This window comes from Callithrix jacchus, chromosome 8, assembly GCF_049354715.1.
Source record: "Callithrix jacchus isolate 240 chromosome 8, calJac240_pri, whole genome shotgun sequence".
In the NCBI taxonomy this organism is placed as follows: Eukaryota; Metazoa; Chordata; class Mammalia; order Primates; family Cebidae; genus Callithrix; species Callithrix jacchus.
The window spans coordinates 131,330,149-131,357,956 of record NC_133509.1 but is presented as its reverse complement, the minus strand read 5'-3'; the positions used below and the strand labels follow the sequence as shown (position 1 = coordinate 131,357,956).

The following is a 27,808-nucleotide window of genomic DNA, read 5'->3' as shown; positions in this document are numbered from 1 at the left end:
ACAGCATTTGTGAAATGTGATCCTTCTTCATTCTGCCCTCTTGGTATATATAACGTTTTATTCCTTTCTGACGACATTAGACTACTCCATATCATTTTCTCCTAACTATGAAATGAACTGAAACCATTTGGTAGCCTTCTTAGACTGAAACCAAATACATTTTCTGCCACTCAAAGACCTTTAAAAGGAATAAATAAAGAAGTACCATCGCAAAATAATGATGTGTCCACTTCCGCCTTCAACAGAATATATCTCCACCAAAAGACAAAATTCCTGCCTTTATACTAGTTCCATCCAAAGTCAATTGAGAATTTTAAAAGTTACTTCTGATCATAGTCAAAGGAGTACAAATAATTATAAGAACTAATTAGGATTCATGACTTAAAGGGTATAAGACGAATAAGTGTAGTAGGAAAATTCTGTGGCATAAACACATTTTCCTAAGTGTTCTATAAACTAGGTACTTTGATCCCTTATAAAAGAGGTAAAAACTGAAGAACACTTGCCATTCTTAACATCAAGGGTAGCTTCTTAAAAACATTATTTGCTTATATATGTGAAGCATTAAGAGAAATTCTAACATTCTTCAATCTTACAACACCTAAGTGCTACTAAATCCCAAAACAGCAGAATGTGTACTGAAAAGTGTGGCATGGTTCTACATTTTTTATTTTTTCCTCCAGTTGAACACAGTTCTAAAATGTCTCAAGTAACTCTAATTTTTATAAAATTACTAGAAAAGAGTATCTTTTTGCAGAGGGAGCAGCAGGAGTTCACAAGCACAGGAATGGAAGATTTATCTTAATTTGATTAAAAACCAAGTACCCTTACCTTTTGGGCCAAGGCAATTAATATAAAATGGTAGTAATATTTTACCTACTTTTCTTAAATCATAGTTGACAAATGTGGAAATGAAATGAAGAAACTTAAAAAAAAAAACTTTCCTGGATTAATGACTAATATCAAATTGCTTTTTTTTGTCCCGAAACACTTAATTTATTCTTTAAAAGCTTATTATTAAAATTCATATATTTAATATTTGGCCAAAATAAATGCTGAAAGCAAAAAGAAAAAAAACAGTCACAATAAACTAATGGCATATAGACAGAGAATTCAAACAGTGAAAGAGGTGGTATGTACAAGTTTTATCCAAAAGTACAGTAACTGATTCCCCAACCTATCAATAAATTGGATCTTATCTGCTAAAATTCAGAGTTTATTCAGAGTGTAAGTTTATGCAAGGAAGTATAAATAGAATACTGCCTTACTATCCTGGCAAAACTAGGGAAAAAAATAGAGTTTCAGTTTGCCATTTTACACGGAATGTGATCTCCAAGGCTACCTAAATGACTACATCATGAACTGAAATTTGAATCTGAAACCAGCTGCAGAAATGTCATAGAAATAAGACTAAACTTCAGTGTCTACAATCAATTTTATTTTAATATAATCTAAACACATACCATTTAGAAAATACCAAGAAAAATTTATGTACAAGTGTTGATGCTATTGCATTTGGATAAAGCTGGCAAGTTCTTGCTACTAGCATAGCCCAGGAAACACCACCGAGGAAACCTAATATATTGGAATAGATGTTGTGGCCTGTTGATAAGGGAAAAGCAAAAAGATAAGTTAGTGTTGAACAAAAGTTTGAACATTTTTAATAAGCTAGCCAACAAATTCTGAACTCACGTTTGGCCCATAGTTTGATAGCTCTCAGAGTTAACCTGAAGTTGTCAATGTTTGGTACTAGATGTAAAATTTCATCGGTTACCCTGCAACCTGATTAATAGGGGTAAAAAAAAAAACAAAAAACAGAACATTAAATCATCAAAAGTTTAATAATGCTTCCAAATTTCCCGAGACTAAAATTAAACATAAATTTTTATTTCGTAGAACCAGTAAAGCTAATCCATAAAAGAGGGAAAAAAAAACACAATCTAAAGCATTTATCTCCTATCATAAGCACTGATCAAAGTAAACTATAACCTGCCAAATTTCAAACTTTAGATTCACAATTAAAACTTTCCACATATACTGAGGAGGTCTTAATCCACTCAAGTTTCCAAGAATTGCTCTTCAAGAGCACAGTAACAAGCTATGGTAATATAAAATTGTGCCAAAGTAGCCATTCTGACCTCAGCAACGATAATAACATTACTAAAGAATAACAGGATGAAAATTAATTAGGGTTAGGCAGTGAAACCTAAATCACTACCAACAGAGTACAAAAGTCAGATGGTCTTTCTCAGTGTCCTGAGTACCATAAATGACAGAAGAAATACAGTATAAAATACTAAAGAGTGAAATAAACTACTACTATTCTGTAGTTTATTGGGTAAAGCACATTTTATTTAACTCACTACTGGGTTAACAATATAGCCATAAAAAGCTTCAATACAAAACTTGTGTAAAAATAACTAATATCTGACGAAAACTGAACGACAGAAAAGGAAGCAGGCTTTCTCATACCGTTAAGACTTCTTATACATCTTATATCTAAATTTTTAAGCAGACTGTCATCTCGTAGGTCCAGATCTTCTGGAATTGTCTGCAGTGCTAATCTTGCAAACAAAATATCAATCTGAAACACAAACAAAACAACATTCTATATCTGTCAAACTACTTTTAAGGCATTTCTATTAAAAAAAAAAAAATTCCAGCACTTTAGGAGGCTGAGGCAGGTGGATCACTTGAGCAAGACCAGCCTGGGCAACATGGACAAACACCATCTCTACCAAAAAAATACAAAAAAAATTAGCCAGGCGCGGTGGCATGCACCTGTGGTCCCAGCTACATGGGAGGCTGAGGCTGGAAAATCATTTGAGCCTGGGAGACGGACGTTTCAGTGAGTCAAGATTGTGCCACTGCACTCCAGCCTAGTTGACAGGAGCAAAATCCTGATTCAAAACAAAACAGCAGAACAAAAACCTAATTTTCCTTAAAGCCAGGACCGTCTCATTAACTATAAACATAATAATGTCCCTGGCAAAAGTCCAAACTATATTATTTCATATCACAGGCACTTTAATCAGATAATTTTAAAACATGGCAATATAGGCCAGGGGTGGTGGCTCCCACCTGCAATTCCAGCACTTTGGGAGGCAAAGGCAGGAAGACTCCTTGAGGCTACAAGTTCAAGATGAGCCTGGACAACATAGTGAGACCCCATCTCCACAAAAAAATTAACTACTGCCAAGTGTGGTGACAAGTGCCTGTAGTCCCACCTACTTGGGGGGTTAAGGTAGGAGGATCCTTTGAGCCCAGGAGGTTGAGGTTACAGTGAGCTGTGATTGCACGACTGCCTCTAGCCTGGGTAAAGTGAGACCCTGTCTCAGGGAAAACAACAACAACAAAAACATGGTAATATCTTTAAAATAGAAATGGAAATGTACAAGTACACAGTTATCAGTTTAGTCACAATTAAGTTGGATGTATTGTTTGTTAATTGCGTCTGTCTACTGGATACATTAAGTCTGTTAAATATATATATTGAATTAAAGTTAACTGCTTAGCTCTTCACCTATATGAACTGTAAACTGATTACATACTAAAAAGTACCCAAATGTAAGGCAGATCGCCTTATATTCAGCCAAAAATACCTCTCAATAAGAAATTTCATCATAAATGAGAACTTAAAAGTACGCAAATATAAGGCAAGCATTCTTATATTTAGCCAAAAATCTCTCAATAAAGAGAGAACTTTTATGCCTGTAATACTACAGTATGTTTTTCCAATTGAGTTTTAAGTGAAACAAAAACAATAAAGTACAGCATAAAACGCTAATTTTGAAGGCTTATAGAATTCAATTGCAAAATTGTTTCTTTTCTAAAAGAAAGGTGAGAGCATAAAGAAACAGCACAGATTTGGTAATTATGCCTGAGGGTATGATTTCATGGTTCCAAAAATACCTATGCTGCTGTAAACAAGTCTTTTATAAGATCACTTTTTAAAAAACAGTATTTTAGGAGCACATTTTAAAATATCATTTAAACACACCTACAGGACAGAAGGAAAAACCCGTACTGTTACACAAATAAGTACTTGAGGTCTAGGATAAACTGTCCAATGAAACAGAACAGATTTCAAAGTCTAGTATCTCCCCCAGTTTAGACAGAAATAAAGATTATAGCTCATAAAACTAGGTAACTGAAAAAGCAACTCAGTAACGATACTGAGAGATTTTTTAAAGGATGGAATTACTTCAACAAATATTGAAATGTGAAAATGATTACTAAATTTCCTAAAATATTATGTTCCTAAAATACAATTTTTTAGGATGGCATAGATAACAGAAGACTATCACATTAAATGCTTTAAGTAGCCATCCAGCTTTCCATCTTGATCCTGTAAAGTTTACAAAATTAGGTTCGGTCTCCTTCCAAAAAAATTTCCTTTGTCAGTAATATTCTTCTTGGGAAAATGAGGCATCACCTTATACTTTATATTACAGATTATTTTTACATTTACTTAATTGACAATAAATCAAAACTAAATGAATTTGATAATCCCTTATCAAATTTAACATTTTATGCCTACTTATCAAGGTCACTTGACTTTTCATAAAATACAGAGTTGAGCTTCTTATGCAGCAACCTTAGATGCATCCATTTTTCAAAATAGCAAAACAGTGAATTATCTTTTTTATTTTTGCAAAGAGATGAAGTCTTGCTATGTTGCCCAGGCTAGATTTAAGCTCCTGGGCTCAAGAGATCCTCCTGAGGCAGCTCCAACTGAGTAGTTGGGACTACAGGTGCACATGACTCTGCCCAGCTCCAGTCAACTCTTTTTCTTAGTTTCCAAAACTCTAGAATCTTCACTTTACTATCTGTGACTTTCCAGTACCATTCTGTACAGCACAAGTAATATAATAAACTACTAAAGTTGCTTCACTGTCAACTTTGTTCTAATCACTAATCATATACACTGAAAGCAGGAAGGAGAAAGGATCATTTCAAGAATTTGAGCTCATAAATCCTCCCCATCAGAAAGTATTTCAGCACTCACACTTTTCTCCCGATTAAAGCAAAGTGTTACTTGCAAAAATACATTATGCTACTGCCTTATTGAGACTAAAACCACACAAAACTGGCATATGGAAAAGCTACCAAAAAAACTTTTTTGTAATACCATTTCAATCTGAAGGTTTCATTACTTCTGTTTTAACTCCAAATTTCACTGGTATCTTTAAAAAGACTAAAAAATGATATATTCTACAAAGAACAGGCAGTCACTTCCATTTAAAAGCCTACACTGTTATTAATATCACAACCAACTCACTAATTATAAACCTTAAAATAAACCAATTTTTTAACTTATATCAATCAGAATTAGTGACAGCACATAGGAAGAACTGTCAATTTGAGCTATACCTTACCTCTATCCCATCAAAACAGAGTTTAATAACTGGTACAAATGCCTCTTCAACAGCCTATAAGAAAAGTAAACAAGTTTAGGGTCTCTGAAACTACACTTTAGGCCTCTACTAGTTTTAGCACTTTAGCAAAACACCTGACACAAAAATAGCTAGCTTTAAGACTGGGCTCTTGAATCAGACAAATCAGATCAGAAATCAAGGTTCAAACATTTGATTTCAGCCACTCATCAGATGTATGATTGTGGCCAGATTATTTCAGATTGACTTTGTTTGCCTCAATTTCCTAATCTGTAAATGAGTTTATGATTTTAGGCTTGCTGTAAAGAATAAACACAAACACACGGCAAGTGCTAGAAGGGTTAGGCAAACTGCAAGAACTCAATAAATGATGGCTAGATCATAAAATTCACTCAACTGACTCAACGAATTCTTATAACTCCTCCCATTTCACCCCGAACATTTACGCACTCTTAAATCTTTTACTTCTTCCTGTAATTTCAACTTATCATAGAATGAGGTGAAAAAGTCACTTCGATCAACATGTCTTGGTGCAACACACAACGCATCAATATCAGCACCTAAAAAAAATTAAGCCCATCAACCACTAATTAATATTACAAGAAAATTATTTTGCATCTTATCATGGTAGTATTTGATGTTAAGAATCTATTTAACACTATACTGGTGAGCTTCTAAAAATGTTCCACCCCTTATTAAAAATTACCAGTCAATGGAGGATAAATATAATTTTATTGATGGGATATATTTTGATCCTGCAGCATCCTCTTTTATAGTGGCCCAGGTGAACTGGGAACCCAAAGAAAGACAGCTCAGTGAGTACTTTCATGGTGGAGCGGTTCAAGCATACATGCAACATCTTGATGTCACTAGTCACAGCCATGTTCATCGGTTAAACAAAAAAATAGTTTTCCTCTATGTACTATGTGTCTGGTGCTTCCAGGCTCTCTACCAGGCCCCTAAATGGGACCTATAAAATAAATTTCAAGCAGAAGAATCCAAAGAGGTAGACCATGGTAAAGTATCTGTTATTAATTCAGTGTTTGATAAGAGGCCAGCACTAAGTACATAGGCAGAATATTAAAAAGGAGAATTAAAATCAATTAATTGGACTCATATAAGGGAGAAATCAATGTGGAATCAGGTCAATGGTTATTTTCCTAAAAGACAAGATGCTGAGGTTGACTCTGAAAGCTATTTATTATAATATTATATTCAAGAAGAGGAAGAAGGGGGTACAGCGCACAGGATATATCGAAAGTAATGTACTAATGGGACAGCGTGATGGGAGATGGAGAGAGGGAAGGATTCTAGAACACAGACAACACTATACTGGCAGATACAGTTCACGGTTAAAGAACACAGCCTTGACTGGGTGTGGTGGCTCATGACTGCAATCCCAGCACTTTGAGAGGCCAAAGCAAGTGGATGGCTTGTGCCCAGGAGTTCAAGATCAGTCTGGGCAACATGGCAAAACCTTGTCTCTACCAAAATAAAATGTAAAAAATTAGCCAGGCATGGTGGCGTCTGCCTGTAGTCCCAGCTACTCAGGAGGCTGACGCCTGAAAATCACTTGAGCCCAGGAGTTGGAGGGTGCAGTAAGCCAAGATTGTGCCACTGCATCCAGCCTGGGCAGCACAGTGAGACCCAAAAATAACAGCCTTAGGATGCCTGAGTTCTATCTATTCTGCTATTCTGCCAGTAGAAGGCTGAGAGAAATTGTTCAAGCTTTATTACCTCTTTTAGTTTCAGACTTCTGTTTGTTATGTGAGAACAGTACTAGAAAAACTAAATAAGATAATGAAGATCTCAGTGTCCAGTGAAAGAAAAGAGCTCATTCTTTGCCATGGTAACATTTGTATTGTGTATTCATTTGCACTGAGGAAATAACTACAAGTATAAATAAATTATTAACATTATCAGTGGCTATGAAAACACATTTTTGGGGTTTTTACTTAGCTATATTTTACAATTGTCTACAAAGGTACTAGAGGGGGGCATCCACGAGGTTTTCTTAAAAGCAAGAATTCATTTTTGTTCTGATTTCCAGAGTGATATTCTTCTGATGAGAGAAAATGATATATATATATAGATAGCAGCACTGTCCAAAAGAGCTCTCCAACGGAAAAATTACTCTTTATGTATACCTTCCAATGCAGTTACCACTGTTTTATACATGGCTGCTGAACATATAAAATGTGGCTACCTCTACTGAAAATCTGAATTTTTAATTATTTTTTTTTTCCTCGAGACGGGGTCTTGTTCTGTCACGCAGACTGAAGTGCAGTGGTGCAATCACTGCTCACTGCAGCTTTGACCTCCCTGGACTCAAGCAATCCACCTGCCTCGGCCTCCCAAGGTGCTGGGATTACGGTATGAGCCACCACACCAAGCTAATTTTATTTAATCTTAATACTGCTTTTGGACAGTGCTGATGTAAAAAACAGCATTATTTTATATCTCTCTTATTGAAAAATTTAGATTCCCTGAAGCACTCTCTCTTCCATAAAAGCCTAAGCTGTATGATACAAGTAACTAAGATAGGCATGTCATAATTTTTAAGAATTAAAGGGTCCCTTTCCAGGAGAAATAAAATAATACGTACCTTTTGTATGTACGCCTAACCTGTAAGATCCAAATGTAAAAATTTTTCCTCCAACATTTTCAATTACAGATTGTGGAAGATTCTGTTGAAACAAAAAATGGTTATTTTTGCCAGTGGAGTACAAGGGAAACTATTCAAATGACACTGTCCTGGGGTGGGGGGGGGCGGAGCCCAAGAAAGATTACAGTGTAAATTTACATAAAGGGTATTCAAAGTCTATAAAAGCTCTAAAAAAATACAGCCCCTCAGATCAATCTTATTTGAAATTCAAACAATTTTCAACTTTTAAAGAAGTTTATTATTTACTGAAGACCCATAGTATTTTAGATGTCTGCCCTATTTCTAGAAACTGCTATAAAGAAGACTGAGAAGATCACATAACCCCCAGGAGCACATTAGAATCAGGGACTTTATTTATGACAAAGATGCTGTATAAAATGAATCATCAATGTTAGAGTATAAGAAAAACATGATTGCTTTAACGAAAAAGATTAAATTCAATGATTTTACCAAAGATCCCATAATACATTAGAGTATAATTTTATCGTATCAAAAGTGACTTGAAAGATAAAAATGGCCACGCACTTATAATCCCAATACTCTGGAAGGCTCAGCTCTATAATCTGAGTGGCTCACACCTATAATCCCAACACTTTGGGAGGCTGAGACTGGCCAATAGTTTAAGCCCAGGCTGAGATCAGCCTGGCAACATGCGAAACCCCATCTCTAGAATGCATGTTTTAAAATTTAGCTGGGCATGGTGGCGTGCACATATAGTTCCAGCTAATCAGATGGCTGAGGTGGGAGGACTGCTTGAGTCCTGCAAGTCAAGGCTGGTGTGAGCCATGATCATTCCACTGCACTCAAGCCTGAGTAACAGAGTGAGACCCTGTCTCAAAAAAAGGAGAAGGGGAAGAAGAAGAAGGGAGGGTAGGGGACAAAGGGAAGAAGAAGGAAAAAGGGAGAGCACAGCAGAGAAGAGAAAGCCAGTATTGGTAAATAACTGCTTGGTTTTCTTAGATTTCCAAAAGGCTTTGGTGGGGTAATTTAGAAACAACTAAATTTACTGGTAGTTTCTTACTTAGAAAGAGTAGAGTCACCAGGAAGAGGGAGAAAGCATTCAAAAACTGCCTTCCTGGCCCTGGGACTAGTAAAGTACCAAGCTTTACAGTTCAGTATTGAATGGCCCTTTTCGTAAGAATGACAATGTCTGTCCAAACAAAAATCATTTTAATAAGTGTTAAGTCAATATTTCCTTCTACCCAACTCCTCAGTATAACAAAAGCTCAATTCAGTACCAAAGCATGTAAAAGACCACCCCACTTCCTCCCCAAATAAATGAAATTATTTCATACTCCAAAAAACCCTTAAGACAAGTTCTAAAGAGTCAGAGACTCCTCTTTTTTAAGAGCATATTTAATCATCACTATAGAAAATATACAAGTTATGTGTATAATGTTGTATTTCTCTTTTTTTTTTTTCTTTGAACTGGAGTCTTGCTCTGTCGCTCAGGCTGGAGTGCAATGGTATGATCTTGGCTCACTAGAACCTCCACCTCCTGGGTTCAAGCAATTCTCCTGCCTCAGTGCCCTAAGCAGCTGGGATACAGGTGCATGCCACCACACCCAGCTAATTTTTGTATTTTTAGTAGAGATGGGTTTCATCATGTTGGTCAGAATGGTCTCGAACTCCTGACCTTGTGATCCACCTGCCGCAGTCTCCCCAAGTGCTGGGATTACAGGCAGGAGCCATTGCGCCTAGCTGTATTGTTGTATTTCTTAAAAGTAAGCAAAGCCTTTGTCTTCCTATACTTAGGTATTTCAAAATCTCAATGGCAAAGTTGACCTGGTTATTTAAAGTAAGCCAGCAAGACGTGCGCAGAAGTAGCCTACAAAGGAGGTGAAGGAGAAACTATCTTAAAACACTGATCCACAGACTTCCCTATCAAGAAATATCAGTCTTTCGAAGAACACTCTCCAATGGTACTTTCTGCAAGGCTGTAAAGATTCGGTCACTGTTAATCATCACTGTTGAGCACTTGAAATGTAACTAGTGTAGTCAAGAATCTGAATGTTTAATTTTCGTTAATTTGTATTTAAATACTCACATGTGGCTAGTAACCACTGTATTACTAATTGCACTTTAAGATGCTAGTATGTTTATGCCTATTTCATCACTGCAACCCAGAAATTAAGATTTCTTAATTCAGGTCATGGAAAAACATTTTCACTTGCAAAAGATTTTTTTTCGTTTTTAAAACAAGAGTATTAGATGTCAAACAAACCAAAAAAAAAAAAAAATCTTATTTTCTATCAGAAGCTATGATCAATAAGAAACACATGTAAGTAAAGTCCACAATTTAGAATACTACATTTGCGGAAGTTTAATTTGTATTTTGAAATAGACATATACATTGCTTTAAATTAACAGTACTATAAATTTGACTAAAACCAAAAGACTACAACTTTCCTTATAAGTTGACACCTTCTCTTCCTGCTCTGTGAGATTTTTCCTTTACCCCTGGTTCTCCTTTTAACCTTTCAGTTATATTAGAGATTAAACATGGATTCTGTACTACCCTGGAAAAATTACCACTATTTATGTTATTCTTTTAAATGTGTCAAATGAACTCCACATACAACTGTACAAATATATTTTCCCTACCAGAAGAAGCCCAGCCATATATTTATGAGTTGTATTGTATGAGTATTCATACTGAAGTATTAGAAATTCAAAGGGGCCGGGGCATCAGCTCACCCCTGTAATCCTGGCATGTTGGGAGGCCAAAGCAGGCAGATATATTAAGCCCAGGAGTTTGAGACTAGCCTAGGCAACATGGTAAAAAGCCATCTTTACAAAAAAATGCAAAAAATTAGCTAGGCTTGGTGGTGCCTGCCTACAGTCCCAGCTACTCAGGAGGATGGGATGGGAGAATCACCTGGGCCCAGGAGGCGGAAACTACAGTGAACTAAAATTGTGATACTACACTCCAGTCTGAGCAACAGAGTGAGACCCTAACTCCAAAAAAAAAAAAAAAAAAAGCTCACGCACAGTACTTCATGCCTGTAATCCCAGTACTTTGGAAGGCCAATGTGGGCAGATCACTTGAGGCCAAAAGTTTGAGACCAGCTGGTGGTCAACACGGCAAAACCCCATCTCTACTAAAATACAAAAATTAGCTAGATGTAATGGCACATGCCTGTAATCCCAGCTACTTGAGAGGCCGAGGCAGGAGAATCAGTTGAATCCAGGAGGCAGAGGTTGCAATGAGCCAAGATGATGCCATTGCACTACAGTCTGGGCAACTTTTTTTGAGACTGTCTCAAAAAAAAGAAAGAAAGAAAAGAAAACGGGATAGGTGCAGTGGCTCATGCATGTTAATCCCAGCACTTTGGGAGACCAAGGAAGGTGGATCACTTAAGGTCAGGAGTTCAAGACCAGCCTGGCCAACATGGCAAAACCCATCTCTACTAAAAACATAAACATTAGCTCAGTGTGGTGGAGTACACCTGTAATTCCAGCTACTCAGGAGGCGGAGGCATGAGAATCACCTGAACCCAGGAGGTGGAGGTTGCAGTGGTGCCACTGCACTCTAGCTTGGGTGACAGTCAGACTCTGTCTCAAAAAAAAAAAAAAAAAAAAAGGAAGGAAACGCAAAGAATGTTATCATAAAAAACTAACTAGGCCAGGCAGTGGCTCATGCCTGGAATCCTAGTGCATTGGGAGTCCAAGGTGAGAGGACTGCTCAAGGCCAGGAGTTTTAGATCAGTCTGGGCAGCATAGCAAGACCCCACATATACCATTAGCCAGGTGTGAAGGGACATGTCTAACAGTCCCAACTACTCAGGAGGCTGAGGTAGGAGGGTTGCTTGAGCCCAGGAATTTAAGGTTACAGTGAGCTATGATGGTGTCACTGTACTCCAGCTTGAGTGACAGAGCAAGACTCTCTTAAAAAAAAAAAAAAGAAAGAAAAAAGAAAACTAAATAAATACCTATTCTGTTTGAATAATACCTGAAAATCGTTTTTAAAAACTGTGGTAGAATTTCTTAAAAAGTAAGAAGATTCTCAAATATGTTTAAAGTGTCTTCTTAGAGAAACAACCATTATTTCTGTCAAGAGTGTAAGTAGTTTACAATGACTGAGTTTCAGCTTTGAAATGTTGCAACCAAAGAGTCCTACACTTATTTTTAAAAATCACTTAACTTAGTTCAGTTTTTCCCGCTTCCAAATTAACTAGAAAGAAAATGTAAAATCTGTTATCAATAGTCTAAACTGACACCACATTAAAGACTCTAAATCCACTCAAATAAGAACAGGCTATAAAGACACTTGCTGTGTTCAGTTGGCTTGATAATGACAAATTATTTCATATACAAAAAAATGCCTTACCTTGCTTTCACTGATTTCTCGTATCCACTCTTTTACCAGGTTATTTAGTTTTCCCAAAATTAGAATCCTGTTGATAAAACAATTACCAATCAAGTATTCCAGATCACTACTGATTACATTTCTTAAAGCTTTAAATAAGTGTCTTCCTAAATTTTGAGTTTTTAAGTGATCAGAAGCACAATATATTGTAGTTAGCACTCTCTCTCTCTCTCTCTATATATATATGTATGTATATGTACTGTTACACTGAATAAGGCATTCCTCTTCCTCCAGAAAATTCAGAACTATAATAACCAAAGTATTTTTAAAAAATCAAAATTATTGCTTTAGAAAAAAAGTAACATCGAAATTAAAATTGAGAACTCTATGTAGAAAATGAAGTTTTCAGCCAGTGCAGTGACTCTCACCTGTAATCCCAGCAGTTTGGGAGGCCGAGGCGGGTGGATCACCTGAGGTCAGGAGTTCGAGACCAGCCTGGCCAACATGATAAAACCCCGTTTCTACTAAAAATACAAAAAATTAGTCGGGTGTAATTACACAGGCCGATAATCCCAGATACTTGGGAGACTGAGACAGAAGAATTGCTTGAACACGGAAGGCGGAGGTTGCAGAGAGCCAAGATCATGCCATTGTACTCCAGCATGGGCAACAAGAGCAAGACTCTGTCTCAAACAAAAAATTTTTCTCTCTTAAGTAACCTCTTCTCCAAAACAGATACATAGATCTGGGCAAATAACCCTGGCCTCTAAGTGAGTAGAGGATGCCTCAAAATTAATTTATTTTAACATTAATAAAAATCTCTGAGTTAAAAAAATATAGAATATACATTTACCTGCGCTGCAGTTCCTCTTCCTCTTCAAAAACCCCAAAGGGTTTCAGTGTCTCAATTAGTTTCTGTGTAAGTATGCAGTCAGTCTCCTTGGGGGCTGCTAAGCTGATAGGAGAAGTGATGCCATAGTGCTTCTGTGGCGGTTGTGTTTGTTGTGATCCCTGTGTTGTAACTGGACTATAAATAAAATTGGATAAAATAACTGCCAAAAGAATTCTACAATTTGACATAAATCAGCATGACCAGAAAAACTACTTTAGTAACACACATTTCTAAAGATGATTGGTTCCTTGCCATACTCCCAAAATTTTTATGACAAAAAGTGACCAAAAAGAGAAAATCCTTCCCTAAGGATTTTAACTCTGTCACTACTTAAACACCTAAGTTAGAATCCAGACCAAATACATTGCTAGAGAAAACACTACCTAGAATATAGTAAAATTCTGAGAAATTTCACCTCTTGAAAAGAAGCCAAAATCTGTTTCTTAAACATTGATAAACATACTACAAAAATTTTACTTTACCAATATAAGACAGTCCCCAAATGAAAGCTGGCATCTTGCTCACAATGAAATCAAGCTCAGAGATAATGAAGCAAATAGCATAAACTTAAAATTTGATGGGAAAGAACTATATTCACCCTAAGCTTGTTACTGATTTTTTAAAAGAGATTTACACTTCAATAATGATACTAGTCTATAAGATTTATTTTATACACACACAGCTACTTTTTTATCCATTTTAAGAGAAGTTCCACATTTGTAAAAAGGCACAGCATGCTCTAAATGCTTAGGAAATTAATTTGACTCAAGCTTTTTTCATAAAAATTTTTTTTCATTAAATTAACTTTAAAAAGTCAACACAATATTTTAAAACTAACAGTTGAATAACATTCAAAACCAAGTAGGTGTCCAGACACAGTGGCTCACGCCTGTAATCCCAGGACTTTGGGAGGCCGAGGTGGGCAGATCACAAGGTCAGGAGATTGAGATCATCCTGGCCAACGCGGTGAAACTTGTCTACTAAAGATACAGAAAAATTAGCTGGGGGTCGTGGTGCGCACCTGTAGTCCCAGCTACTGAGGAGCCTGAGGCAGGAGAATCACTCAAATCCGGGAGGCAGAAGTTGCAGTGAGCCAAGATCATGCCACTGCACTCCAGCCTGGAGACAGGGCAAGACTCCATCTCAAAAAAAAAAAAAAAGTAGGCAACAAGGAAAGACCCAAAATCTCGATCAGTTATTTCTCCCAAATTCCATTCCTTAAGAAATTAACTGTTTATAGGCCAGGTGCGGTGGCTCACACCTGTAATCCCAGCACTTCGGGAGGCTAAAGCGGGAGAATGACATGAGCCCAGGAGTTGAGGCCAGCCTGGATAACGTGTTGAAATCCTGTCTCTACAAAAAAAAAATAATAAAATAAAATGTTTATTTTACACATACACACGGCTACTTTTTATTTTTTGAGATGGAGTCTCATTCTGTCACCTAGGCTGGAGTGCAGTAGCACAGTCTCAGCTCACTGCAACCTCCGCCTGCCAGGTTCAAGCCGATTCTCCTGCCTCAGCCTCCCGAGTAGCTGGGATTACAGCCATGTGCCACCACGCCCGGCTGATTTTTATATTTTTAGTAGAAACAGGGTTTCACCATGTTAGCCAGGCTGTTCTCGAACTTCTGTCTTCAAGTGATCTGCTGGCCTCAGCCTCCCAAAGTGCTGGGATTACAGGCATGACCACAGCTACTTTTCTACCAAGCTCTAAATACATTTTCTACTTTAAGTGTGATAATCTGCATAGGTAATAAGATGCCAAATCTAAGAATCCTAGGAAAATGAGGCTTATGATGCATGTACTATACAAATCCATTGGGTTCTAGCCTATACCATGACTACTAGACTGTTCTGTAATTTGTCTTGTAATATCAACACAGACCTAAGAATGCCAGGAAGCCCACAGTGCATGTTACTAATTAGCCACTGGGCTGCATGTCATCTATTTACTGTTGCCTGGTCTAGTTACATACTGTCTTAACTTTAATTCAGATTTTATAATAACATTTACTGAATAAGAATCAGACTTATCTCTTGCAGAAATTAATTTACATTAGATCATTTCCTCCTACCCCTTTAATCTAAATTGCATAGCTACTCAAAACTATAATGTTAATCCCCATCAGGACTAAATATTTACTGAAGATTTGGCCAGGCATGGTGTCTCACACCTGTAATCCCAGCAAACTTTGGGAGGCCAAGGCAGGCAGATCATTTGAGGCCAAGAGTTCAAGACCAGCCCAGCCAACAAGGAGAAAACCCATTTCTACTAAAAATACAAAAATTAGCCAGGCATGGAGGCATGCACCTGTAATCCCAGCTACTTGGGAGGCTGAGGCAGGACAACTGCTCTAACCTGGGGGGCAGAAGTTGCAGCGAGCCAAGATCACGCCACTGCACTCCAGCCTGGGCAACAAAGCGAAACTCCATCTCAAAAAAGCATTTGCTGAAGACGAAATAAAAATGTTCCATTTTCTAAACATATGCAGCATCTCCTATGGTATTAAAATATGCACATGAAGGCTGGGCATGGTGGCTCATCACTGTAATCCCAGCACTTTAGGAGGCCAAGGTGGGTGGATCACGTGAGGTCATGAGTTCGAGGCCAGCCTGACCAACATGGAGAAAACCCAGCTCTAATAAAAATACAAAATTAGCCAGGCATGGAGGCATGCACCTGTAATCCCAGCTACTTGGGAGGCTAAGGCAGGAGAATCACTTGAACCCAGGAATCAGAGGTTGCAATGAGCCGAGACTGTGCTGTTGCAATGCAGCCTGGGCACTCCAGCCTAAGCAGGCAGCAAGAGCGAAACTCTGTCTCAAATACACACACACACACACACACACACACACACACACACACACAGCGTAACAATTCAAAATGTCTTGGTCATTATACATTTTAATCAACAAATAGTTATCAGAAGAAAACTGCCATCAAAAAGGTGGCCCTCAAATCTACCTAACCATGAAAAGCCTCATACCATATACCAACACATTTCAAGCAATTATTTACTTATTCTTTGCGGGAAGGTTTTTGTTTTCCCCAGCTTTGAGATATCACTGACATACCAAAAATATTGAATGTAATTAATGTATATAATTTGGTGAGTTTAGACATATGCATACACTTGTAGTTAGCATAATAAAGGTAATAAACATATCTATTACCGTTTCCCTATGTGCCCCTCTGGTTTTCTGCGGTAAGAGCATACCACTTGAGATCTACTCTTAACAAATTTAAAATTTAACAAATTTTTAAGTACACAATACGAAGTATGCTTACTACATATCCTAACATAATTGTATTATCTTGTGTTATTCATTGCTTTATGAGTTTTTCTGAATAAACTACATCCCTTCATAATTATCCTGGGATTATGAATTCTTTTATAAATGATTTTGGCACAAGTAAAGCCAGGAAAAAAAAAGTGTAAACAGTTCATTTTGTCTAGGCTAGATCTGGTTCAAGCAAGGAGAGCTTTTAAGTCAACTATAAACTGAAATCATATTTTTGTAGCTTCAAGGAATAAACCTCTATTTTTGTTTTGTGCAAGTAATATGTTTCTCTGCATTCTTTTCCATTCTCAAGGAATTAAATTCATTAGCAGTTCAGTTTGAATCATTAAAAAAACAAAGAGTATCTATTTTAAGATTCCTCTATCTTTCCCACTTTTTTCTTACTCAAATCTTCAGATTTTCATTATCCCAATAAACAATGCTTGGAAAGCTCTTGTCTACTTTAACTTTCTCACCAGAACATTAGAATACAGGCCCTAATTTCTTTTTTATTTTGAGACGGAGTTTCGCTCTTGTTACCCAGGCTGGAGTGCAATGTCGCTATCTCAGCTCACCGCAACCTCCGCCTCCTGGGTTCAGGTAATTCTCCTGCCTCAGCCTCCTGAGTAGCTGGGATTACAGGCACGTGCCACTATGCCCAGCTAATTTTTTTTGTATTTCTAGTAGAGACGGGGTTTCACCATGTTGACCAGGATGGTTTCGATCTCTTGACCTCGTGTTCCACCCGCCTCGGCCTCCCAAAGTGCTGGGATTACAGGCTTGAGCCACCGCGCCCGGCCCTACGCCCTAATTTCTTAACGTGCACAAGATTTGTTCAGCCTAATTTGAAAAAAAAAAATGCTGATGATTACACTAACATTTTGATGGTGAAATAAATCATACGCAAGCTGGAAATTTTTATTTACTTTATTCCAAATGTAGGCACATCATCCGGCCTCAGTATTACTTTGTGTTAAGATAAAACCACATCCCCTACCACATACACACCTTTTCTTACAGGTTCAAGGCATTGTGTGAAGAATTTTCAGAACTCTTCTCTCCTTAGAATATGAGTAGTTTTCTTTACAATAAATTATTCTTATCAAGGCAAAGTTCACATAGAACACATGCCTCTTAATTTTTTTAATTTCAACATTCTATATATAACAATTCCTTTTTAACTATTCTAGTTTTGACTCTTGGCAATTTTGGTCCCAATTCCTTTCCTTCTACTCCTTTGTCACATGGTCCCACCATGCATACTACTAAGCATGTCTTCCTAAAATACAACTTTCCAAAAGCTGTAATGGCATTTAAGACAGACTACAAAGTCTGGTCCCAACTTAAAAGGAATCTGATAAAAAATAAAGCAGGCTTGATTTCCCTTCTGCTACTCATCGTATTACTCTGGTTTCATTTCTGCCACTAGTCGTATCATTCTAGGTAAGTTGCATCTCTGCAGATCTAACCTTAGAATTTATTATATCTCTTCATTACTTTGGATAACAAACTAGGAATTTTATAACTACAACACATAACACTACAGAGCAGTTTCCAAATACGGAAGTTTTCAGACCAATGCTGAGGGGTCTAAATGCTGCAGGTCTTTCCTTTCCCCATGCTAGGCTGTCAAGATGATTTTAAGTAGAATAAATATTTAGGAACTTAGAATAGTGACATTTTTGTCTAATCAGCATATGACTGTTGGCTATTTTGGCTGGACATTTGTTTCACAAGGTTAGACATACAATATTAACTATCAAGAACCACCTGGCTGGGCGTGGTGGCTCATGTCTGTAATCCCAGTACTTTGGGAGGCCAAGGTGGGTGGATCACCTGAGGTCAGGAGGTCGAGACCAGCCTGGCCAACATGGTGAAACCCCATCTCTTAAAAAAAAAAAAAAGAAAAAAAAAAAATCACCTTGGTACAGTAAATATAAATCTAATTCAAATAGTGCAAGTTCCTATGATTTGTTAACTGGAGTTTAATGGTCATACATTCAAATAGGCAAAGTCTGATCATCTTTGGACATATACTGATAACCATTTTAAGTCAGTGGAGAAAACTATGAAATACGCAAATGGCTTTGACTGTCCACAGTAAAATCTAAAACCGAGATGCTATGATTTCAAAAATATTTAAAAAGTATAAAGGCACTAAAAGAAAATGAAAAAGATTTTCAGAGCCTTACTCAAGCAAGACACAAAATGCAAAAGTCATACACAGAAACAGGTTAACTTATATCAAAATATTACAACTTTTATATAGTAACAATACAGCATAAGGAAAGTTAAAGCAAATGATAAAAGGAGAAAATACATACAACTTACGCCAAAACAGCAATGCTCTTAATACATAAAGAACTCTTCACTCAATTTTTTAAAGTTTCACTGCATATCAGGGAAGCAAATTAAGACAACCAGATTAAAGAAAAACAAAATTTAACGTATGTGGTAAGAACGAAAGACGAAAAACCTCCAACGTTGGCAATGTTATAATCAAATGAGCCCTTATACATCACGATGAAAGCAAACTTGTTACTTCATTTTAGAAAGCAATCCAGTATTTACCAAAATTAAAAATGCATATACCAATTTTAAAAGTTTGTCTAGCAACTTTATCTCTAGCCATCTACAGAAACACTAGGACAGAAGATTCAAACTGAAAGCCTGAAGCTGGAAGACATATTCTCTTTAATCATGCATTTTAAAAATATAAAATATTACATAAAAACCTAAATCGTCAGGCCTGATGCAGTGGCTCAGACCTGTAATCCCCACACTTTGGGAGGCTGAGGCAGGAGGATCCCTTGAGCCCAGGAGTTTGAGACCAGCCTGGGCAACACAGAAAGACCCCCATCTGTACAAAAAAAATTAAAAATTGGCCAGCTGTAGTAGCATGTACCTGTAGTCCCAGCTACTCAGAAGGCTGAGAAGAGGATTTCTTGAGCCCAGGAAGCTGAGGCTGCAGTGGGCCGTGATCACAACACTACAGTGCAGTCTGGGCCACAAGCGAGAACCCCATCTCCAAAAAAACCAAAAAACAAACAATAAAAAATATGTAAATTTCCAGCCACTCCTAGAGTATAGGTGCAAGGACTGGAGACAGAGCAAAACAGGGACCCAAATTCCAGCATAACAGAAATGAGCTTGAAATGAGCAGTGTCTATATCCTAGGGCTATCCCCTAAAAAGGGAGTTTGTTTGGTATACTCGGTTCATTCATTTGTAAATTAACTCTCTTGATGTTACTGGTTCTGGAATTTGAACCTCTCTCTCAGAACTAAGACAGAAAGGCATTCAAGATTGTTCACTGAGCAAAGTATGCAATGAAGTAAAACTGGAAACCACCTAAATATCCATCAATAAAGAACTGGTTACTTACAGTACATGCTTACAACATAAAACTATGCCAAAATTAAAAGAGACAGTACATGTAACAGCATATGTATCAGGGGAAAAAAGTGGCGAATATAAATTATGATCATAGCTGCCACTTGCTGAAATTTCAACATATCCCAGGTATTATGTCAAGCACGTTACATTATTCCCAATTTTCTTCTAGCAACTCTTACTATTAATAAATGATCTCCATTTTAAGAAACTAAGAAAGAAGGGTTGACTAAGTTTACCGGACCAGAATGTGAAACCAGATATCCGATTCCACAGCCTATAATAATCATCTCTATTCTGAGGCATCTCTGTACATCATTTACAATATGTAGTCATATAGATATAGATTTTCTATTTTAGAGATGGGGTCTTGCTCTTTTGCCCAGGCTGGTCTAAACTCTTGAGCTCAAGTGATCCTCCCTCATAGCTCAGACTACAGGCACTTACATTAACAGCCAGTTTTTTTTTTTTTTTTTAAAACTATTTGTATGTTATGTCTATAATATATTCATAGAAACACAAGAAAGCAGAACTGAGACAAGAAAATGTTACCTTATACTTTACAAACTTGTTTCAACTTTAAAGTAGATATTAATAATCTTGCAAAAGTTGAAAGTCAACTAATTTTACCATTCAGCATGAAATTAGAATAGTGATAGCAAGGAGGCATGAAATGGCAGCAAGGAGCACCAAACAAATCCTCAATTTAAAACAATAATTAGCTTTTAGTTATTAGCTAAAAACTCAGTTTCTGCTAATTAAAGCACTATTTTGTGAAATAAACCAAAATGTTTAAAATAGCTTTTTTAGTGCAATACTCTGTGGCTAGAAATAATAAATCCAAAGCAAATCATGCTTTATTTATTGCTCCAGAAAGCTGCTAGGGCAGCCAAGGTTATTAAACATCAACTCAATTTTCCTAAAAATACTTTTTTCTCATCTATCTTTTGTCAGAAAGTACAGTAGTATTAGGCTGAAATGTACCAAATTCCTAAATATGCATAAAAGACAATGCTAAATAAAATACAAAGATGCTTAGGACTCTAAGCATCTAGGATGCTTAGTCTCTGTTCTCAATGACTGTCTCAAACTTAGTCTGGGATTCAGATCCTTAAACAAGTAAGCAGAAAACATTAAAGAAACAAATTTAATGCTGGGTGGATCACGAAGTCAGGAGTTCAAGACCAGCCTGGCAAACCTGGTGAAACCCCATCTCTACTAAACATACAAAAACTTGGCTGCGCAAAGTGGCGTGCCTCTGTAATCCCAGCTACTTGAGAGGCTAAGGCAGAATTACTTGAATCCAGGAGGCAGAGGTTGTGGTGAGAAGAGATTGCACCATTGCACTCCAGCCTGGGCGACAGAGCAAGACTCTGTCTCAAAAAAAAAAAAAAAAAAACAAAGATAAAATAATGGCTATGCCAGAAGGTTAAGGTGCCCACGGTAAATGATTTGAAGGGGGAGGGGCAATCTAGGCAGATGAATAACACACAAAAGGACAGAACATCGTATTACCAATGGTCCTTTCTTCAAATAATTAATGTTTAAGTACTTTGTATCTCAATTTTTTTAATAGTCAGGGTCTTACTATGTTGCCCAGCCTGGTCTCAAGCAATCCTCCCATTTTGACCTTCCAAAGTGCTGGGATTACAGACATGAGCCACTACACCCAGCCTGTGTCTCAATTTACACAAAGCTCCTCAGGCTCTACGGATTAATCCCCACCTCCTGATGTCAGGTGTTCAGAAAAAATTGTGGCCCATGATTTTAACAGAGTCAACTGCCCAATTTATAGCTACCACTTAACAGAAAATGCTTTCTTATTTGCATGATAAAGTTAAAACTGAAAGCTGAACTTGCTAAATATTCTTCTTTGGAAGCAATCAGATAAACTACGTTAACTTATTTAAAGTAACAATTCAACACAGTACAATTTGCTGTTTAAAGGTCTTAACCTTAAACATAATGTGTTCATTCAAAGGACAAGAACAGAAAAGATATAAGGGATCTCTCTAAAGTATCTCAATGTGCATTAAATATTAATTCTTAGCCAAAATAATACAATCTCCTTTTTCACAAGGTATTCAGCATATAATGATAGTAGCTTAGAGGCAAGCATATCGCTAAAATATGTATTTGCTAAGAAATTAAAAGGATAATTAACTGGCCCACCACAAGATGCTCTGTGCAAGTGGTACTAAAAATATTTACAACCCAACTATATTCTTTTTTTTTTTTTTGTTAGACAGAGTCTCACTCTGTCACCAGGTGCCAGGCTGGAGTGCGGTGGCGCTATCTCAGCTCACTGCAATCTCCACCTCCCAGGTTCAAGCAATTCTCCTGCCTCAGCCTGGGACTACAGGTGTGTACCACCACACCCAGCTAACTTTTGTATTTTTTAGTAAAGACAAGATTTCACCATGTTGGCCAGGATGGTCTCAATCTCTTGACCTCGTGATCTGCCTCAGCCTCCCAAAGTGCTAGGATTACAGGCGTGAGCGACCACGCCTGGCCTGAACCCAACTATATTCTTAAAAATGTATTCCAGGTGGGCCACCCAGCCAATATTTAGTAAAGTAGCAGCAGAGGCTCAACGACGATGTAATAGTTTGTTTATACTGAAGGGGAATAAGGTATGTATGATAAAGCCCAAGGCCAAACTGAAAATTCAAGGTTGCTTAGGCACAGAAAGGGTACTTGCTCTTCGATTACTACAATGGCCAAGTTATTTTTCCTCACTTCCTAAGGGTACTTTCAACTGCCCCTTTGCACAGCAGTGCATGTATTTTTTGTATTTGCGTGTGCGTGTGCGTGTGTGTGTGTGTGTCCCTCTCATGTAACTAGGAGAAACTTAGGAAAAAAAGGCAAATTGTGCAGTCCTACATCAACTTACCAAGTACAACTTGAAAATGAAAGATGTAAATTTAACAAAATAGGAAACAGAACCTGAAAAAGTATGAAAATGTATCAAAAAATCGTCAAAATTATAGTAAGTCACAGTATTACATACATTAATTCCAGGAAATGCAGGAACACTATGCCTGATCAACCCCAAAATTATTAAAACTGTCATAAAATGCAAGAAGCCAATTTCTGGACAAAATATACAGGGAATACAAATTTGAAAAATAATTCTGTAACAAAAGAGAAGAAAGAAATCTAACAAAATGCCTTTAATTTCTTCTTTCCCAAATCCTTAAGTTTCCACACATGAGAATGTCATATAGTGCAGCAGGCCTACATAGAATCCAAAGATTAAAAAAGTTAAAAAGGCAACTCCCATCAAAGGTACTGGCCACAAACTGGGGTCTGTAAGTGGCAACTCTGTGCATGGCTTTAAATAAGAATATACACACAAATGGCCGGGCGTAGTGGTTCACAGCTGCAATCCCAGCACTTTGGGAGGCCGAGGCGGGTGGATCACCTGAGGTCAGGAGTTCAAGACCAGCATGGCCAACTTGGTGAAACCCTCTATTAAAAATACAAAAATTAGCCAGGCATGGTGGCATGCACCTGTAATCCCAGCTACTCAGAGTACTGAGGCATGAGAATCGCTTAAACCCGGTTGGCAGAGGTGGCAGTGAGCCGAGATTGCGCCATTGCATTCCAGCTTGGGCGACAAGAGTGAAATTTTGTCTCGACAGAAAAAAAAAAAAAAGATTATACACACAAAGAAAGCCACTAAAAGTATAGTCATTTGCCACTTAACAGTATTTTTCCGTCAGTGATGGACCACATATAGGACAGTGGTCCTGCAAGAGCATAACACCATACTTTTACTCTTCCTTTGGTGTTTACATATATATAGATACACAAATGCTTCCTAATGTGTTACAACTGCTTACAGTATTCAGTATAACAACACGCTGTACAGGTTTATAGCCTAGGAGAAACAGGCCACATCATAAAGCCTAGGTGCATAGTAGGCTGTACCATTTAGGTTTAAGTATACCGTTCCCATGATAAAATCACCTAACACATTTTTTCAGAATACATACTTAAGCAATGCATGAGATCTCAGGTTCTACAGTATGTTATATTCTGTGTATACTACAAGTATATACTACATATTACTTTTGTTTATATACTTTTGTACATATACTTTTTATTTACCATGTAAATAACTTGAGATTTAAATGTTATACACACAAAAAAAATGAGCTTGAAAATTAATTGTACTTGAAACTATATATAGAGATCCCAACTGGCCAGGCATGGTGGCCGACGCCTGTAATCCCAGCATTTTGGGAGGCCAAGGTGGGAGGATTTCTTGAGCCCAGGAGTTTGAGACCAGTCTGGGCAACATGGCAAAACCCCGTCACAATAAAAAATACAAAAATTAGCCAGGTGTGCTGGCACATGCCTGTAGTCCCAGCTAGTCGGGAGGCTGAGGTGGAAGGATCCCCTGACCCTGAGAGGTCGAGACTGCAGTGAGCCGTGACTGCACCACTGCACTCCAACCTGGGCAACAGTGAGTCCCTGGTTTCAAGACTCCAACTGAACTAACCACACATGGTTCCCTACAGTGTCCACAGGAGATGGTATCGTGTACTGGAATGAGAATGGAACATGGAATCAAGAGCTGATTTAAGCCCTAATCTACAATTTAGCACCTTGATGAACTTGGTCGGGTATTCTTTTAAGCCTCAACTTTAACCAACTTTTAGGGTAACCGCCTATAATGTTGCTGCTTTGTAAATCATAAACTGGCATTGTCAAATTATTTAAAAGCTGCTATGTAATTAGAACCCTGAACATACATACAGAATAAAAGAGAAACACATACCCTCCCCCAAAATGAGAACTAGCTAAGAATCCAAATGGTCTCATTTTACCTGAAAGTAGCTTTATAAACCTGCCTAGATAAAGTTAAAGGTGAAATTTAATTGTAATGTTAACCTAAAGCTGACTTAGTTACCCAATGGAGTGTTCTGATGAACCGAAACATTTTTAAAGTTGTTACCCAGCCAGAACTGCCTTCTGCCTTAAGAAGGTGAGGAACTGAGTAGGTTCATATGTTTACTCAACTCCAATACCTTACCTTCCAACTTCTCTATGAAACAGTATGAACTGAAAACATGTTTAATGTAAAACATCTCAAAAGCATAACCAACATTTACTGAGCAACAATTCACTACAGAATCCCCAAATTTTAAAATGTGAGACAAAATATCTCACAGTTCTGTTATCTTTCCTAAAGGTTATCTAATACATTGTTTTTCACTGACAACAAATCAGAGGGTTGGGGGGGGTAAGGTCCAAGTCCATCCCCTGACAGTATTCAAAACACCACCAGAGGCCAGGTGTAGTGGGCCTGTAATCCCAGCACTTTGGGAGGCCGAGCCAGGCAGTCAGGCAGTCACCTGAGGGCAGGCGTTCGAGACCAGCCTGGCCAACATGTGAAACCCTCTACTAAATATACAAAAATCAGCCAGGCATGGTGGCACGTGCCATAATCCCAGCTACTTGGGAGGCTGGGTAGGAGAATCGCTTGAACTTGGGAGGCAGGGGTTGCAGTGAGCTGAGCTTGCACCACTACACTCCAGCCTGGGTGACAGAGTTAGACTCCATCTCAAAAAAAAAAAAAAAAAACCCACCACCACAGATGCTACTCACACCAGCACTGGAAAGTCTACTTCATCTTGGGGCAGCTCTTCTCAAGCAGGATTGCTCAAGTTTTCAAACATTTTGATCTCAGGACCCTTTACAACTCTTAAAATGCATTGAGCACTCCAAAGTGCTCTTATTTAGATGCATTATGCTTACCAATATCCACTGCACTGGCAATTATAACTGAAAAACTTTTAAAGTATTTGTTCATTTAAATAACAAGAAACTCACTACATGTTAACATAGCTTTAAAAAACTACTTTCCAAAACAAAAAATTTAGTAAAAATGGCATTCTTTTGCATTTCTGTAAATCTCTAATTCTGGCTAAATCAAAGATGGCTGGATTCTCATAGCTGCTTCTGCATTCAATCTGTTGCAATCAATTGTTCTAGTTGAAGCATATGAAGAAAACCTGGCAATAAACCAACATTATAACTGTTTCTTTTTATTTGTTTCATGGGGACAGCTATGTCACCCAGGCTGGTCTTGAACTTGTAAGCCCCAATAATCCTCCCACCTTGGCATCCCAAAGTGCTGGGAGCAACATTACAATTGGAAAAGAGGAGTATTTAGTCGTTTCAATTAATTGTGGGTAGTCTTCTTTGATACTACACCAGAACTCCACGAGTGGCAGTTTTACAAAGATTAGTTAAAATACGAAAGAAAAACCCTATTAATAAACCCTCAGTACTCTGTTGTATTAAAATCTGGTTTACCTTACACTCTGAATGTACCCTTGAATGCACATATGATTTTAATATATCACGACTGGTCATTTGGAAAAAATGGGTTCACTGAATTATACAGGTCTACCAGACATGAACAAATATTATTCTTTTTTTAAGCACACATTATACAGCATCAAAACTATATGCATTAATATTACCACCAATCTCAGCAGAAACATCTTTTAAGTATTGGGAAACTGATAAGCTCATCATGGAAAAACAAACATTCTAAAATTCTAAATTTTGCCTGAAAGCTCAAATTTTTCACTGGCCACAAACAGAATCAGCTGTTTACTTTGAAGTGACAGGCTCACTTTACTCTCATGTGTCTCGTAAATATTCAAATATAAATACCCACGGTTCATCACTTGTTCTTTCAGATAAAAATGGAGCACTGTAAAAACACTAGTTGAGCTCACAAATCAACATACAGGTGGTCCTCCTCAAAAGCACTGTAATACGCCCCAGTACACAGCTTGACAAGTACTTTCCATGGTCATGGTGCATTAAAAAGACAAAGTGTCAAGATTTAATAAAATCAACCTCCTTTTAATGCTTCATCAAAAACTTTTTAAACTAGGAGTGTGCAGTCATTAAGAAATAAAATGGGCCGGGCGCGGTGGCTGAAGCCTGTAATCCCAGCACTTTGGGAGGCCGAGGCGGGTGGATCAAGAGATCGAGACCATCCTGGTCAACATGGTGAAACCCCATCTCTACTAAAAATACAAAAAATTAGCTGGACATGATGGTGTGTGCCTGTAATCCCAGTTACTCAGGAGGCTGAGGCAGGAGAATTGCCTGAACGCAGGAGGCAGAGATTGCGGTGAGCCGAGATCGCGCCATTGCACTCCAGCCTGAGTAACAAAAGCAAAACTCTGTCTCAAAAAAAAAAGAAAGAAAATGAAAAAAGAAATGATTATATATAATACGGGTCCTCTGCCTTGATTGTGTCTACGATGGATGCAGCATTTCCCACCAATGCTTTTGACCATGAGTACAAAAGTTGAAAGACAAAACATCTCAGTAACATGAAAACAGTTTGGATGCTATGTGCCCTCTGAAAGATCTCAGTGGTACCCCTCCTCAGGCATCCACAGACCATGCTCTGGGAAACACAGTTACACAGTATCACCATCCACCCGTAGGTACCAGTTCTGCTTGTTATGATGTAGAACTACTCCAAATCCCTTTTTGGGCAGCCTTTGAAAATATTTGAGAGGAAAAGCTATTGTCTCACCTAAATCTTGCTAAATATCTCTTTCAGTAACTTAACAACATTTTATGCATGTGGCATCATAGATGCTACTGATCCTGATTACTCTCCTTTATGTATTTTTATCATACATGTGATAGCCAGAACTGAGCTGATGCCAAAAATGATCTGACCAACACAGAGTAGGGCAGAAGTACATCCAGTTCCCATAAGGGCATCACACCTTTCATTAATGGTGTTCTCAACCAGGAGATTTTGCACCCCAGGGTACATGTGGCAATGTCTGGAGACATTTTGGTTGTCATTACTGGGGAAATGC

At 37.7% G+C, this 27,808-nt stretch overlaps 1 protein-coding gene across 15 annotated transcripts in view; it reads right to left on the bottom strand.

The window, feature by feature from the left end:
- Nucleotides 1-27,808, bottom strand: part of PAPOLA (poly(A) polymerase alpha) — a 63,221-nt gene that overhangs the window by 32,505 nt on the left and 2,908 nt on the right. For 6 of the 15 annotated variants that reach the window (XM_054240326.2, XM_054240329.2, XM_078335716.1 and 3 more), the window contains exons 2-10: nt 14,524-14,615; nt 13,224-13,397; nt 12,392-12,458; nt 8,002-8,083; nt 5,847-5,956; nt 5,379-5,432; nt 2,473-2,584; nt 1,693-1,782; nt 1,464-1,602 (exon numbers count right to left, since the gene is read on the bottom strand). In XM_054240326.2, the coding sequence (XP_054096301.2) occupies nt 1,464-1,602; nt 1,693-1,782; nt 2,473-2,584; nt 5,379-5,432; nt 5,847-5,956; nt 8,002-8,083; nt 12,392-12,458; nt 13,224-13,397; nt 14,524-14,567 (872 nt within the window). In that variant the 5' untranslated portion in view covers nt 14,568-14,615. Of the gene's footprint in view, nt 1-1,463; nt 1,603-1,692; nt 1,783-2,472; nt 2,585-5,378; nt 5,433-5,846; nt 5,957-8,001; nt 8,084-12,391; nt 12,459-13,223; nt 13,398-14,283; nt 14,616-27,808 lie in introns of all 15 variants that reach the window. The other 9 variants (XM_002754265.6, XM_054240331.2, XM_054240335.2 and 6 more) reach the window with 4 other exon arrangements.